General features: G+C 39.8%; 1 protein-coding gene across 1 annotated transcript in view; it reads left to right on the top strand.

Moving 5' to 3' along the window:
* Nucleotides 1-18,020, top strand: part of adamts3 (ADAM metallopeptidase with thrombospondin type 1 motif, 3) — a 145,971-nt gene that overhangs the window by 52,747 nt on the left and 75,204 nt on the right. The window contains exon 5 of the mRNA XM_069178498.1: nt 12,936-13,129. Coding sequence (XP_069034599.1) covers nt 12,936-13,129 — 194 coding nt within the window. The remainder of the gene's footprint in view (nt 1-12,935; nt 13,130-18,020) is intronic.

Genomic DNA, 18,020 nt, shown 5'->3' with positions numbered 1-18,020 from the left:
TGTAATGATTGAAACTCTGATATTGGCTGGTACTTCACACAATTATTTCATACCAATATATCTAATTTATTACAAGTGTTTTGAGGCCAGTCTAAGTCAATTTAAATCTCACAGTTTTAAAGTTAGTTTCAAGTTAGGTCTTAAGTGTTTTCATGAGCACTACTGTTGTGACTTTTCAAACCCCTTTCACAACTTTTTCTTTTCCTTTTTTTTTTTTTTAATCGACAAATCTAGCCACTTTTAGGATAAACCTTAGCTGCTTTCCATAGAAGAAGGGCGCCAGAACTTTGCCGCGGGCAAAAGGAGCACCTCTCTGCATCTACTCTGTTCAGTGAGTGGCAGGAAGGCTGTGTGCTGTGGGAGAGAAAATTATGAAGATATTCTGTCACTAATATAGCTGAAATCATGGCACAGACGTTGTCTTCAAGTGGTGTGTGTTGAGACAATATTATTGTTATAAAATTGTAATTTTAGCAAACCAGATAAGCAGTTTGGAAGTGACTGTTGGTAAGCATGGTCTTCATGGGACTCAGTCAATATATCATATTTGTCCTGTTGTCTGACTACATAAACAGAAAATTATATAAATGAGAACAGCGGTTTTTGGAATTCTGCTGTATTGAAATGCAGTCTATGTGAGCACAGAGAGTAGGAGAGAAGCAACCAGATGTAAAGGGCTGACACCTGACACTAAGCAGACTTGGGACTCTATTCAAATTAATCTAGACACAATGGTCTAAGTTCTATATGTTGGGAGTGCATGTAGGTGTTGCCATCTGTTTTGGTAATTTGGTGAACACAAATCCAAGTGTGTCTGTGGCATGTGTTGGAGGAATAGATACTTAGAAGGTGTGTCAGTGCTTTGGTGCAGCGTATTGTCAGTTTTTAACGGCTAAAGAAGAAGCAGACCTGCAACGCCAGCCAAACTTTACGCAGGAGGCATACTTGTCCGAGATGTTCAGGCTCATATTCACCAAATTATGGTGCTACGAGTCGCCCTCCACGGGCTGAGGATGTTCAATTGGCTTGGGAAGAAGTGATTAATAATAAAATTAACTCTTACCCTGGTATTTTGAGAACCGCTGCCCAATGCAGGAAGCGGGTTTTGGGGATATGGAGGTCAGCATATCAGGTAATGCCCTGCGATGTGGATGATTTAACTCCTAACTTCATTTGTAATTAATTAAATGTCAAAGTGAATAAATAACACTTATCAAATATACCGAATCAGGTGCTGAAAAGACGTTGAGGAGTGAGCATAAGAAATTAAACACATTCAAAGCTCCCAATGCAATTGATTTATTAACAACACTGCTAAAGAGCGATGTGCTCACCGATGTTGTGGTGTTAAAGCATATAGTTAGGGCTGGCTCGGGTGGACCTGAACCATCCCTTAGTTATGCTGTTATAAAGGATTGACAGATTGATAGCTCTTTTTCACTGTTGTCATCTCCACCAACAGTTCTTCTCTTGGATCTCTATGCTATCCTTTTCTCTCTCTGCTCTCTTCTCACCCCAACCGGTCGAGGCAGATGCTCCGCCCACCTCTGAGCCTGGTTCTGTCGGAGGTTTCTTCCTGTTAAGAGCGAGTTTTTCCTTACCTCTGTTGGAGGTTTTTCTCCCTTAAATAATTTTTGTTTCCTCCTGGCTTATGTGGGAATTGTTGTATTGTTGGGTTTCTCTGTATAATGTTGTAAAGTTCCACTGTAAGGACTTCAATGTGTTAAGTGCCATGAAATAACCTGTTGTGATTTGGTGCTATATAAATAAAATTGAATTGAATTGAATTAATAAATTAACTACATTGGGAGCTTTGATGTATATAATTTACTTTCCAGTCATTAATGAAATGGTCTACGTTGTTATATGTTAATTGCCCTAATTTTTCGTGCATGAATAATACAGTGTCTTGCACGGCTACTAAACCAGATGAGTAGGTGAAAAGGCGTTTCAATTGTTACCCCTTTATGTGTCATTTATTGACAATATATATTACATGCCTGAGATTGGCTGCTGTGTCATGCTCTCGCCAACCCTCAGGACATCCACTAAACCCATCTGTCAACTTTTGGATAGCAGTGTTCATGTGCTCTCTGGCCCACTGATGCCACAAAAATGCCCTGTGTCACCAAGCGCTGCGGTTTGACCTGGTTTGAGCCCACAGAAGCAGAAGTGCAATTTCACCTCAAGACTGACTCCAAAATTGCACAACATGGGCACATCTTTACTGACACATGCCATGTTGCCCCATCCCACCCATCCTGGTGCAGCCGAGTTTATGTTGAGCCTTGAAAATAGCAAGTGAAGTGTTGCTTATTGCCTTGATGTGGAAACACACCTCCTCTGAATGTAATTGTCAACCCAGCAGACTGTTTAAACTCATTGTAATCATTGCCCTTTTTCAGATCTCAGGTCCTCGTGCTTGTGAGGGCAACACAAAATGTCAAGCCGATGAAAATGTAAAGTTTTAAACAGTGTTTTGAGGTAGTTGCTTGCCTTTGTTGTACTTAGCCATCGGCACTGGTTGCTGAGTGATTGCGCCCTTCAAAGTGGCTGAGCAATCCTTAATGCTCCAGACTGGGATCACAGCAAAGAAATGTAAAGCTGTGAGCAATAGTCTGGTGAAACCAGGCTAGCTGCACAGTAGCTACTGCACATCTGCAAATTCACAGAAAGCACAGGAACCCAGAATTACTGAACCAAGATGAATTTGTTTTCTAGCTTTCACTATCCTATATTCATGCAGAATTATTCCTTTAGAAGCAGGGACGTTAACAGGTAGAGATACCAGCTTGGATTATTTTCTCCGGTGTTTAATGTAAGAAATTTTAATGATTTTCTGTTTTGCCTCCGAAACCCTGTGCAGATGTTAATATTCAACTCTGACATTTTTCCTATACAAAAGTAACATGTTTATTTAGCGTACTATCACTTTTAATTCAAATTTATTTGAATTTGCTCTCGTTCGTAGAAGGGGCACCAGTCTAAATTATTAATTCATATCAAAACATAAATCAGTCAAACATAATCTAGAACATTAATTCTTATATAAAAAAATGGGGGGCAAGACAGTGTCCTGCATGTTGGGAGGACACTCAAATCTTGTTCACATCTCCAGTTTACTGACACACACACAGGCAAAGATTCGAACATGCATGATAACATGATGAGTACATTGTTGATCACTATAATAGTTCAATCTTTGGTTATATAAAGTCTATGCGTTATTTTGTAGATATTTTCAACATCAGATGGCAAAAGGGGTCGTGTGGCAGCAGGGGAAAAGATTGGAATTTGGTTCTGGTTCTTATCAAGACGGTTTTGCAGGACATCACGCTTGGTTAATGGACACCAATCTGAGAAGAGGTCATAAAGTCATTTGGTGATACTGACAAAGTGTGGGGGAGACAGAGGTGATCGTCCATCCATGATCTTGGTCCATTATTGTTAGTCTGATTAGAAATGGAGATTGCGATTTTGACAACTAAAGTTCCTCAAAGGTGATAAAAAATAATTTAGATCCTGGGAAAGTTTAGACTAAAAGGGGGTTTACGGTCTCGAAGTTAGGGGAAGGTTTGTACCAGGTCCACACCTGTGGTCCTGAGGAGGAGAGAGGTCAGACATCATGGCGTCTCTGGATGAAGGGTTGTAGAGAGGGTAGATGGCTGTTTAACTGGGAGGAAGGAATGTTTGGGTCTTTCTGCTACAATTGCAAAGGTTTTTGTTCCAGCAGGTAAATAAAGGAAGTCATTAAAATGCCTTTGGCTTTGTGACAAACATTGTCTTTGATGTGACATGGTTACATGGGAATTTAATGATAAAGTGACATCTTAAGTTAATGAGGTTTTGTGTGTGTTGTGCTTGCACTCACATTATAGCTTTGCTTCAATTTATTTTGTGCATATCGACTCAATCATCACTACTCGCATGTGGGACTGCTCTGGGGGCACAATAATCTGATTTGTGTTACATGGAAAAATAATAGGCTGCTGCAGGAAATTTGAAAAGGCGGTATACCTTCCACCAATTGTGTCAGCAGCCTGAGAGCCTGGCCCTCTGTGTGGAACATTTGATGTTAGGTGGTACTGTTTATCTTGTCTTTTTTTGTTTCTGGTTAACTTGAGGACTGGATGCTGTTTTAAGCGAGGTTCTCTTTTGAGGGCCACATGTCTGGAATACCTTTTGTAGCTTAAGCCAGCTTGGGTCTTACTTGAAGCAGGAAGTTCGGGCTTTCTTTTATGGGGTAAGGGTGGGTGGCAAGTTTAACATTTTAGCAACAAATCAAAAAGTCTTTGTATAATTTTCTTGTTGTGTCACAACTCAAAATATCCACTACTGCTCTCCTGACATGTCTCCCAGCTGCATTGCATCACTGGCCAGCCAGTGTGTGACTTCACTGTTGTTGGTGTCTATGAACTTTACTGGACAGTTAGCGGCTAATGTGGCTAGTTTGAACAGTGGGTGAGCAGCATATTTTTACCTTGTGTTGTTTGCATTATTTAAAGAAGAAATAATAATTAAATCTTAGTCATGTTTGTGGCCACTCGACAAATGTAAGTCAAACATTTAGTTTATTTTTACATCTGTTGTAGTTTTCTCTTTTTAAGGAACATTTGTGGTTCTGTAGCTGCTAAATATCCCGCTTCTTAACTTTCTGTGCTGTTTGGTGTTTCAAGCTTTTTTCACTGAAAACATCTTTTGCAGCTGAAAAACTAACCATACCAAACAAAACAAAAAAAATAAATCTTCTTTAAAAAACCCTCAGTTTATGGAGACTATACAGAATCAGGTGATTATATTCTATGGCTTAGCATCTTCAATATCAGCAAGCATTTTCTTGAGTTATTTGAGCAGCCAAAGTGCCTCAGCAATGTTTTCTTGGACAGGATCTTTTACAAGACTCCTTCTTTATTATGTCTTCTGTACATTATTACTTAATGTTGCACTTACGTATGCACTTACACATTATATACAAGTTAGTTCTACATCAAAATCATTTTTTGGATTCCACCTGGATACAGTATGTGCTGTCAGGGTGCATCATCCTCATACTGTACTGTTAATGTGATAGGCATCCCTGACAACCTTTTCCTGAAACATTTCTATCATAAATGGTCCTTTACTTTTGCAATAAAAAAAACGCTGAGTTTATTTTCTTGTGTAAAGCAGCCAAGACCTAGAAATCGTTAGTAAAGCTTAAATATAAGGCCCAGTGGGAGCAGGCCTGTTGGCTTCAATTTAAAGCCTAAAACGCCCCGTAAGCCTTTTAATAGTGATTCAGAAGCTCGAGGTGGGCCAAAGAGAATCCACATAGACACACATGTACCTTTTAAAGTCTCCTTCACACTTCAGCACAGAACCACAAACCTGATTGGCATCTCCGCCATGTGAAATGCTTTGGCCAGCATCTTTTCTCCTGTTGTGGTGCGCTGCTGGTAATTAGGGTGCTGTTGTTGCTGCTGTCACTGCTCATTTTCAACTCTATTGAGCTAGAAAAAAGAAAAAGACTAAAACAATATTGTCTCGGTCATAAAATCCAGTGTAATTATGCTACGTTTTAAGTGCCTCGCGGCATAAAAAAATTCCCTTACATGACAAGAAGTAAATTGCCAGCATTAAATCACCTGCAGCTTGCTTGTGAAACCACAGCATTCACAAAATGATAAAACCAGAAAAGACTATACAATGGTGATGTGGAATTATGGTTTGGAAGTAGGCCACCTGATTTCCGTCTGGTGTTCACTTAATCATACCTCTATGCAAGGTAAGGCAAGTTTATTTGTATAGCACATTTCAACTACAAGGCAATTCAAAGTTCTTCACATAAAACCATTAAAAGCATCAAAACATAAGGCAAAAGAAAAGGACATTCAAAAACAATTAAGCAATAATGCAACCTCCATCCAGCAGCAACAGCGGAATAGTTTTTGGTTACTGTAAAATGAGAAATTAACAAAGAAAGATTTGCGGCATTAATGGCTTTGATCACACATTGCTCTTTTGGAATAGGTTAATAGAGGGCATACATTAGTGTTTGGTGTTTCATACAAAGAAATATTTTGTATTAGTTTATCAACCATAAAAATAAACACCTGCTCTTCACCACGATCTCCCATGCAAACAGATGGCACATATCGCTGACATGATTCACACAAGAGACTCGTAGTGTCCCAGTGTTAAAGCTTACCAAGCAGATGTCAATAGATTGTAGGGAAGGCAGCATTAGCTACTGACGTCTTAACCTGATCTGCTTTGATGCAATAGTTTATCTTTGCAACATGTTGTCTATCTAATGTGGTAATAGACCCAGCGTGAATCAGCTTATTGGTCCGACAAAGCATTTCTACTCAACCCACTTGTAACCAGGGAGAAAGCAGTTTGGATTTTTTTGAGCAATTGTTTAGGTTCAAACTGGGTTAGATTTTATGATGTATATATCTGACAACAATTATCTCAGAAACAGTCAGTTACTGCATTTTAATGTGTAGCAGGTTGTTAATATTTTGTGGTATTATTACTGGAATATTTAGATCAGTTGTATTCAGCTAAATGCCATTTTATCTGAATATTTCACTCAGTATTTTCAGTCAGACTAAAATCTTTTATTTCTGTTGAGTTTTTTTGGTTAACCTCTGTATTTTTTACGTTTTGTTTTTTTTGGTGTGTACTGATGCCAGAGAAACTGCTTCAGTTAAGCTGTTGACAATCAAATTAAATTTGAGGTTAAACCTCACCTTAAAGTCAACAAATCCATGCTTACTTGATATGTATGATGGCATGATTGAAATACTAAAAAAACAGTGGTCCCCATTTTTGTTTTGCACCATATACCATTTTTATATGGAGATTGAAGATGAAACCCCCCTCCCAAAAAAAAAAAGTGTTTTGTGGTTCCACTGTTCCACTTTTGTGGTTTGGATGCCAACACGTTATAGCAATGCAACATACGTACAGTAGAGTGGTTAAATGGCTTGCAGGGATGTGACCGACTATTGACCTTTCATATTTTTTACCTACTTCAATATAAAACTAGTTTTCTGTTGTCAGTTTGACAGGAAGTGATGAGGAGCAAAGCATCACAGAAAAAACATTAAGTATTTAAAGCACAAATAGCCGCTGAACTTGCATATCAGTTGCTATTATTCAGCTTTTATTGTTGTATCATAATTCATTCCCAAACTGGGTAGCATATGTTTCTTGGTCTGGTCTGTGGCTGTATGCTTAGGAATTACTGACATTTTCTCTTCTACCCTTAAAATGGAAGACCACACTGCATTTAAAATTTATTGTGGTCAGTACTTGTCATGGCCTGACACACCTGAACTGTCCTGTGTGTGTCAGGTCGTCATACATGTTTTGATGAGGTGCTTTGTATCTGGTTTTATTTTAGTTTTTTTATTTCTGTCTTTGAACAGCAGTGGTCGTGGTGATGCTGTAACCTGCTCACCTGTCACCTGTGATCCTTTTTTATCATCCTTTTGATCACACTTGGAGTTCATTCTCAGTTATCTGTTCGCAGTTGTAATGAAGCTGTGTGACATTCACCTGCTAATGTTGCATCACGTAAATGAGTGAAAAAAAATCAGGAACATGACAGAGAGGTTATTCAATGGTATTATATCTCTCTTGATTTTAACCTGGAAAATCCTTTCAGATCTTGATCTAACTCAGAGTTCTAAGAGGAACATCTGCTAATGAGGCTCAAACTTAGTTTAAAGTGTTCTTTTAACATGAAGTCCCTCTTAGAACCTCAGTCATCTGTCATTACGATTTTAATTTAGCCATTTTTCATCTTCTATAAACTAATGTCTGACTGCTCTAACAAAACAGAAGAAAATAATTCTAGCTCGATTGATCTATTTGTCCTCTTTTGTTTTAGTCCTGACTAGTATCACGTTGAGACAAAGTACTCTCAGCTCAAACAGTAGTTATTATGCACATTGTTGTTCTCAATCTGGATGAGCGTTTCTGCTTTACAAACACATGCTACAGTAAATAGGCCAATCCTGCAGCCCACTACACGGCAGAAATGGATAAAAGGATTATAGCCCATATTTTAATTCAAGATGCTGCCTATTGTTCCTGTAATACTTTTAAGACTTATTGGGGATTTTCTCCCCAATGAGGACATTGCATGCCTTTCCTGTCAGATGTACTAACATTTATGATTAAAAATACATGTTAATTATGAGAAGGGAAACTTTGCCCTTTATGTTTATGCAGCTGAATTTAAATAAACACAGGTCCTACAATATAGAATGTGCCATGATGGCAATATACTGTATCGGTGTCCCTCTCACTAATGGGGGAATGTGAGCATCTGTGAAAAGTGCAATATGGATATTAATGCCGTCACACAGTAGATTTCCACTCTAGGCTGATGGCGAGTTGCCTGACGCCTACCTCTGTGCCATTTTTAGCCTGCGGCAGCTCTGGCTGGCCTCGTTGCCACCTTGCCGCACAGTGCCACGTGTGGGCAGGCACTGGCCAGCGGCCAGTCTCTTGGGCTTCTACTGGTACTGCATGGTGTGGCTCCCACGGGACTGGGCTGTGGGCCGGGGTGGAGTGAAGTGGAGGGGAAGGGGTGGAGGCTCGTCACTGACAGAAGCACACTAGCGGTCTTAAGGAGCGCTGCTGAGGGGAAGTCCTGTGCGTTTGAAGTAGGGACCTCAGAAAGCCTGTTTACTCAGGAGGGGGAGGGGGGAGCTGGCCCACTGCACAAAAATGCCTGTGTCATGACGGGAGCGGCAGAGAGGAGGAATGTGCTCTACAATCCCAACACTGTAGGAGCCTGGCCACGGCTGAGGTGGCAGCCATTTCTTCCTATTTATTTTAGCTCCCTCTACACTCAATCACTGGCCCTGTCTGCGGCCCTAAGCATCCATGGAAAAATGAAAAATGGCCAGTGCTTTTATTTATGGCATGAGATTTTCAAGTATTTGCCAGCACAGTATCTTCACCCAATGTGGATGAAATATAAAAAGCTGTGATTCTTTTTTTTTTTAAATTTTTTTTTTTTACTTTAATTATTTATTTATTCAGGGGAAATTCAAAGAGCATGGATATGTTTTTTTCAGAAATGCTCTGATTTTCTTCAGGTACAGACATTCATACATGGAGGATCTGAGTGGAATCACAGTTTAGTTTTTCACAATATGTGCAATTACAAAAAAGTGTCCTTGTCATAATTAGTTAATTTGATCAGGTGAGAACTGAACTCAAATGTCCGAAAATGTGCTGATCTTGTACCACTCGATAAGGGGTTGATTGGTTATAAATATATTCTTATATTCTTTAAATTTGATTGATTTGATTTGAAGATAGAAGAAGGTCATTTCCAGCTGATACAGCCATGAGGTTTAGCTAAATTCACAGAGACTGGAACAAGATTTAATTTGACTTTCCACACTGCCAAACTCTCCAACACAGCAGGTTGACAGCTACCCGAAACGGCTTCAATACAGAAGAAACTTGCCAGTCCACCTTTGTTTATCAACTCCGAGTTGTTTGTGAATGGGCTGCGTGAACCGACGTGAACCCAATTTTTTGTTGAAGGCGTGTGCTGTGCATGCTGGCAGAGGCTTATATTCATTCAACAGAAGATGACCTCCCTCGCCTTTCACTTTATTTTGAGGGTCAGAAAGAAGATGTGATGGTCTTAATCAAAGGAATAAGACCCCATTGGGGAGTCATCACAGACAAACAAACACAGACACACAGGATTTATTCTGTTTACACTTGTAGTTTCACAGGTGGAGGGCATTTGCACTAAGTTGTGCAATAAAATAAGTAGCTTGCAGTCTCTAGTTCTATCATTTTATGTATAGCTATAGCTTTCTTTGATAAGACTGTGAATTGTATGTATACACAGTACATAACAGAACTAGAAACCTGTGATGAAGTTAAACAAAGACTGTATTTAGATGCATCTTCTAACTAAATTTAATTAAATGACCATATTTGAAGATGGATCTTTGATAACTGTCAGAGTTTTGTCAGCATTTAATGCTGACATCACACCATGTATGCGTATAAACAGATTCTCTAGTTGCCAAAAGCCAGATTGAAACCAGCTCGAACATCTGTGGAGAGACCTGAAAATAACAGCTCACAGATGCTTTGTATTCAATCTGATACGGAGGATCTCCCTGCACAAACTGTCCAAATCCAGGTCTGCAAAGCTTGTAGAGACAAACCCACAAGGAAGCTGCAACTGCTGCCAAACGGAGCCCTAATGAATAATAACGAATGATTTAAGGGCCTGAATAGTTTTTGTTAATTAGAGATGGCAGTTTTTGATTTTTAATAGATTTGCAAAAATGTCTAAAGGCCTTCGCTTTGTCGTTAAGTGTAGATTGATCAACAAAAGTTAAAATTGTATCATTTAAATAAGCTTCCTGAATTCACTTATAGAAAAATGTATGGTACACATCTCTTAGATTGCTGTAGTTGGCCTCCAAAAACAAGCTCTGCTGACTAAAAAGGTGTTTTATATTGCTGTCGTCAGAACTACCAATCCCTTTTAATCTTATTTCAATTTCAGGTTATATGAAATAGGACTAAAATGAACCAAAACTAACAAAAAGTACAACCCTCCACTGTGGTTGAAACCGAACAAAACAAAGAGACGGCCTAATCACAGCTTACTGTTGGTCAGTGAAACAAAACAGTCTCGCTCAGAGACACCCTGATGATTCATTCACATCCCTGCCAAGATTTGTTATGCCAACTTTTGAACCAGCAACTCTCCTTTTATGACCAATCGAGCTGCTGATGTCCCAGTGAAGGATTGTTTTAGGTCATATGGAACGTTACATTTCCAGTGCTTCCAACTGGAAAGGGATATCTATGGCCTCTCAATCACATTTCAGAGCTGGAGTGGTTTGCTCTGCAGAGGGGACCAGATATAGGAGTTGATATCAGCAATCCTCTCTGAGATTTATGATAGGAATGGACGGAGCCTTTAAAGTTTACAGCTAAGCAGTATTTGGGGGAACGCTAAGTACTGGCGGTTCTTCCATCAAAAAGGGAAGTGTTAAGAATTGAATGGTCTGATTCAGTACCAGGAAATAAGTGCAGAGGGGACAGAGTACTGTCAAGTTAGATAATTCCCTTCATTTTTATATCTAGTGAAGCCAGAAACTTTCTTTGAAGTCATATCACATTTTCTTTTTATATAATCACAGAAGATAATCTTTGAATTGTAAAAATGCTCTAAAATGTCCATAAATTGCTTGTCTTATAGTTCTATTACAGGCAGCGAATCATATCGGCTTTTGTTGGAGAGAAGTGACTTTAGGTTTCAATTACCTGATAGCAGTTCGGGCAGCTTATAAACTGTTTTTACTATAGTGTCAGATTGGTTTCATCCTTTGTTAAAACAAAGGATGAAACCAATCTGTGTAAACACTTGTGTCCTTCCACATTCAGAGATTTGGAGCCTAAACATTGGCTTTCTGCATCATAAACTCAAAAGTGTTTATCTGACAAAGCTGACAGCCCAAGGCTTCATAAATAGCCAGCAGGGAATGAACAATGTGAAACAGAAATATAAAAAACAATAGGGCTTTCGCACCATCGGTGCACGGGCCCTAAATATGACGAGTGTTTTTGTGCACCCCCATATTCCTTGGTTTGCTTTAGTTACAGCTCCAAATCCAAATATTGTCAAATTAAAATGATGGACAGCAGAAAAAAAAGCAATTGTGCTTATTTGAGCTGTAGCTGAAGACAAGGAATGGGTATTTTTTTTTTTTTTTTTTTATCAATAAATGAATAAAACAATAAATTGATTATTGAGAAGCTGTTGCCATTTCAGGACTTTGTGCGTTTTGAAATTGAGCTCTCCCTCCACACTTGGCTTGAAACTGTCTGTCCTTCTCTTTAAATGCCTGCATGGCTTGATCTCCTCCTAGATTCTCTCTCTTTCCATTACATGTGCACTTTGCAGCTGGATTGCATGTGTGTCACGTATCATCACACAAACCAGAAGTGAATTAGAAAGATTGTTGAACTGGTTGAGTAGTGTCCTTGCAAATAGTAAACAAATCCACATCACAATTGTTGTGATCAAAAATATATTTTTTTAAAATTTCTCAAAAATGTTGATTTAATTTGCAGAACTTGTTTTTTTTGCATTAAAATTTTAGATAATGTAAATTTAGAAAATAAAAATCCATGTTTTTAACTATTACCTCAGTCATATGTATTAGTCATATATTATGCCCATAAACAAACAACTTCACAGATGTAGCTTGAAATATTTTAGTATAGTTTTTTTTTTTTTTTTTTTTTCTTCCCCTCCATGTTTTGAACTTCAAGGACCATGGGCTGATACAAGTGATGTACAAAACAGTCTGTTACTGCAATATCCTACATCTGTAAAAAAAAAAAAAAAAAAAAAAAAAAAAACTTGAAATGCTTTTTAAATATTATTAATTCAACAGATACCGTATGCACAAAAACAGTGCTACGGTATCTCTTGCAGCTGGAGGGGTTAATAAAAGTCATGTAATGTAGACATACATACTGTACAACTAGACTGAAGCATAGAAGTGTGAGAATCGGCAGCCCACTTCTCATAAGACCACATTTCCCATATACCCCGTTACTTCTGGTTTTGCTGTTTTTTTTTCTTCTGGTCAACTGTTTTTGCTGATAATACATTAGTTGTTAAACCACTTTCTGCTGCATTGCCTTCAGCAGAGCTTCTCTTCATCACCTTTAGTGATTAGAAATTGCTGAATTTTTGCAAATTTGCTTGCCATTGCAAATATTTCCTGACAGTACTAATTGTAGACCAATTGTGATATGACCAATGTGTTTTTGTTGTTTTGATACGATAAATAAAAAGTTGTATTTTGCAAATTTAACAAATTCTAGCTTCTACATATCAAACTTAACACTTAGATCTTGCTGTCTTGGTCTCTGCACAGAACCAGAGATGGATTTCACCGGGACCCTTGACTCTGTAACCCGACAAGTCAACGAGACTGTCCACCACCGCCGTCGTAGGGATGCTGGGGACGACGACTACAACATTGAAATCCTCCTGGGAGTCGATGACTCGGTGGTTCGATTTCACGGCAAGGAGCACGTGCAGAATTACCTCCTAACTCTGATGAACATCGTAAGTCACTACAACCCTTTTGTTATTGATAGTATGAATGCTCCCATATTGCTCCACTTGAACCCTGAGAGTCTAAAAGTCTAAGTGCTGAGCCAGGCGCATTTGTATTTTGATACAGCACAGGGGACTTTTTCTGCGCTTGTGCCGAGTTGCTATTGGGGCTCAACATAAATCCAGCTGTACCGAGATCATAGACAGGTTTTGTTGAACGTCCCACGTATTTCATCCCACAAACGTGAATGATTATAACAATATTTTTTTTAATACCGTATAAACTCATCAAAAAAAACCAAAAAAAAAACCAAGCTGACTCTTGTCTATTGAATTCGATGTGAATCAGGCTGTTAGTGCATGTCATGACACAGCAGCCAATCTCAGCCATCAACTATAAAAGGCGACTCGGGTTAATTACAAGTACAGATATACTGTAATTAAAATACACAAAATTCTAAATCCATTTCACCTTCCTTATCTGGGTTAGTCATAGTGCATGGCCATGGAGTGTCACATTGCGTCCTTTGTGCATGAAAGCTTAGGTCACCTTCAATTAATATTATAAAGATAATTGAGGCCAGAATTTCTCATCTGTAAAATAGAAGTTTTGAGAGAGGTCCTTCATATTATATCCTTGAACCGCTTCTTACACTGGGCAGTGGTTCACAGGTCACAATACAGTTAATCTTTGTTAACAACAGCAGGACATTAAATGCATCTGTATCCTTCAATTTGAAATTTGCACAGTTGTTTACACCAAGATGCCCAAAGTGCCCTTCTCTAAAAATGTATTCTGCCTTTCAAACAAACATATTTGTGCGTGTGCCATTAAATGCCTAGCACGGTTTATCCTAACGTTTGTACATCCGTTTAGGGTGTTGTTGCAATTCAGCAGGGTCATTTAGTCAAGATACGCTTCATTGGTATTTCGCAATGGATTCAGACCATCATTTGTGTCGAGAGGCAAATTAGAATTGCAGAGTTTACTCGTCAGATTGTCACAGAAAATCCTCACTAGTGTTAGAGGAAATTAGCCATATGTGCCACGGTTTCCTGGCTGCATGGTGAAGTGTTCTCTTAACAAGACATGGTAATGCACATGGAAAAGCAGGCAGAACACATCCGCTCACCTATTTTCATGCTTTCTGTGGAGAGAGACGTTACTCAGGAAGCTGCAGCTGCCATTCCTCAAGGCAGCAGATGATCAAAGCCTCCCCAAGCTGCCGGGGATGGGTTGAGGATGGTTCTATAGCACGTACATATTCTGAGACATCATTCTTTTTGTATCGTTGATGAAATGTTGTGGGGACTTGAAACAAAAGGAAGTTGGCAACAAGCTCACATGACGTGTTCCTGATGTAATTCCATGTTTTCTGTCAAGTTATTGTTGCAGAAATATTTTCAATAGCATGATTACATAATTGTATTCACATCATTTCTCTGCAGTATTCCTTTGTCTGTATTGCGTTTTAATTTTATCTGAGAATGTAGGGGAAGACAGGATTGTCGCTCATGCCCTGGCTGGCTTTATTTTTGGTGATAATCTGTTATAATATAATACTGTGACAAACATCTTTGCCATCACCGGGGTTCCGTCAGCACGAACGAACAACACTCAGCCCAAGTACCGTTCAACGTGTTTATTCTAACAACAACTAGGATAAGATACCGTACCTCCCTCCGTCCAACTGCACACTTCCCTGGGTTGGCGGTGAGCCCAGCCTGCCTCAGGTACTACAGCACTGCGCCCACCCGCTGCACATGCTTCACCCAGGTGGTGCTGTGGATGACGACATTATTCAGGTAGGCGGCAGCATATGCAGCATGCGGACGCAGCACCCGGTCCATGAGGCGTTGGAACGTGGCACAGCACACATACCGCATGACTTTGTCTGTCCTGAATGCTGAAACCCGGGCCAATCTGTTCCCAAGATTAGGGGGTGCGTAAGGAGGGAGCTAACCGCAACCTTTACTCTATGTTTTTTCCACATGTATCTAATTTCCACTGACATAATGGGATAATCATGAACATCCCCATGCACACACCTAATGTTCATACACAATGCCTCCACCAACGCCCCGGGCCGGACCAGGGTCTGGTGAATCATAGATCGTGTACAGCCAGAATCCACCATTGACTGATGTACACCCACCTGGATCCTTACCGGAACGCGGTATGTCCCCCCTGGACCGGGGGAGGGTGTTGGGGGCCGGCAACTCTGATCACCTGGCCTACGTCCATGAATGGATACTCCTTCTGGCAGTGTCCGGGCCCCCCACACCTCCACCATCCCTGCCCTGATGTCTGAGGGGCCCCCTGTAGGTTGGGAAGTGTGCCTGTAGCCGCTGGGACCTGTGGAGACACGACATGAGGGAGAGGGTGAGACCACAGAGATGCAGTGGTCGAGCCGGGAGCTGTGGCTGGAACCTCCTCCGAGGGGCAGGAATCGGCCGAGCGGGGCCCCACGAGCGACTGCCATCTTCCTGACCGCAGGGGTGGACCGTGAGGTGGTCGTTTGGTCGCAAGAGCCAAGCGAACAACACTCAGCCAAAGTACCGTTCAACGTGTTTATTCTAACACAACAACTTCACATCAATGTCCGTGCGCTCTTCCGCCGAGCAGCCAATCACCCGAAACACATCCGTCTGCAGCCATCCTGCTGCTCATTCTTTCCAGGAGTGCGCCCCGTCTGGTGTCCTGCTACTCGGTTTTATGCAGGAAGAGAGGGACAATCAGGGATTCGATTCAGCTGGGCCAATTAAGCCTCTCCCAGGCACCGTTCCCTGAACCACTCCCCCAATCAGTCCCTCCTGCAACTGAGCCAAACCATGCCTCACTACCACAAATACTTTATCGTACACTTTGGCTTTATATTGTGTTTTGGAAATAAAAGCAGTTTATTTGAAATATTATATGAATACTGGACCCTGATTGGCTGCCATTGCTATTGAAAGGAGGTACAGAGGGTAAAATAAGTATTGAACACGTCACCATTTTTGGCATGACATTTTCACCAGATGTTGTTAACAATGCAAGTAATCCATACATACAAAGAAACCAAAACAAATAAGTTCCAAAATTAAGTTATGTGTAATAATGTGAAATGACACAGGGAAAAAGTATTGAACACATGAAGAAAGGGAGGTGCAAAAAGGCATGGAAAGCCAAGACAACGGCTGAAATCTATTAGTAAATAGAAAGCAATCTGGCCCCTTGTCAGTGCAAATTAATATCAGCTTGTTCAGTCCCAACGAATGGCCTATAAAATGGTGTCTCATTACCAAGGTGTCACTCAAGAAACATCTAATAATGGGTAAAAGCAAAGAGCTCGCGCAAGACCTTCGCAACCCTATTGTTGCAAAACATACTGATGGTGTTGGTTACAGATGTATTTCTAAACTTCTGAATGTTCCAGTGAGCACTGCTGGGGCCATAATCCAGAAGTGCAAAGAACATCACTTCACCATAAACTGGCCACGACCAGGTGCTCTTCGCAGGATTTCTGACAGAGGAGTGAAAATAATTATCAGAAGAGTTGTCCAAAAACCAAGGACCATTTGTGGAGAGCTTCAGAAAGACCTGGAATTAGCAGGTACAATTGTGTCAAAGAAAACAATAAGTAATGCGCTCAACCTCCACGGCCTGTCTGCACGCTCATCATGCAAGACTCCATCGCTGAAGACAAAGCATGTTGGAGCTCGTTTAAAGTTTGCTGCACAACATTTGGACAAGCCTGTGAAATACTGGGAGAATGTTGTCTGGTCAGATGAGAGCAAAATTGAACTCTTTGGATGCCATAATACACATCATGTTTGGAGGACAAATGGCACTGGACATCACCCTAAAAACACCACACCAACAGTGAAGTTTGGAGGTGGGAACATCATGGTGTGGGGTTGCTTTCAGCTTACGGTACTGGCAAACTTCACATAATTGAAGGAAGGATGAATGGAAAAAGGTACCGAGACATTCTTGATAAAAATCTGCTGCCATCTACCAGGATGATGAAAATGAAATGAGGGTGGACATTTCAGCAAGACAATGATCCCAAACACACAGCCAAGGCAACTCTCAACTGGTTTCAGAGAAAGAAAATAAAGCTGCTACAATGGCCGAGCCAATCACCTGACTTCAATCCATTTGAAAATCTATGGAAAGAACTGAAGATCAGAGTTCATAAAAGAGACTCACGGAACCTTCAAGATTTGAAGACTGTTTGTGTGGAAGAATGGGCCAGAAAAATGGTGACATGCTCAATACTTATTTTTACCTGCTGTAAATCTGAAGGGTGGCTCACTAGAAAGATGTCAGTAGTTTGTTTGTCTATGGCAGCCAATCAATGCTTTGTTTCCTGCTGTTTTAATTACATAATACAATGGTTTTTTTTAATTTATTTTATAAAGAGCCATATTTATTTACAGGAAAAAATAAGGAATGATAAAAGTAAAAAAAAAAAAAAATACTCATTTAAGAGTTAAAAAAAAAAAAAAATGCTTGAAACTTCTTGAGTCAAAATAGTGAGTCAAAATATCAAACCAATTTACAATTACCTTGGACTGATCAAAGTATTTTGTCCTATAAAGTCAAAACGTAGTTCTACTATCTCAGGAAATTGAAATTTCATCATTTTTACTTTGTAAAAACTGATGATGAGTTGACTGCATCTTTGTATCTTAACTCTGGTTACATACCTTCATCATTTATAATATCTTGAAATATTCATGTAGTGTCTCATGACTATTGAGTCAAAGTCTGAACTTTGACTCACAAGTCATAAGTCATAATTTTGACTTAAACATTTGAACTGTTTTGTTGTTATACTTGGCTTTATTTAGTTTTTACATCTAATAATTTTGACCTGGTACCTAGTTAATATCTTACCATTCACAATTTAAC

The sequence above is a fragment of the Embiotoca jacksoni genome, unplaced genomic scaffold (assembly GCF_022577435.1).
Source record: "Embiotoca jacksoni isolate LCO1_2020_lvr unplaced genomic scaffold, fEmbJac1.0.p SCAF_8, whole genome shotgun sequence".
Lineage (NCBI taxonomy): Eukaryota > Metazoa > Chordata > Actinopteri > Embiotocidae > Embiotoca > Embiotoca jacksoni.
The sequence above is the reverse complement of the archived record's forward strand: the minus strand, read 5'-3'. Positions and strand labels throughout refer to the sequence as shown.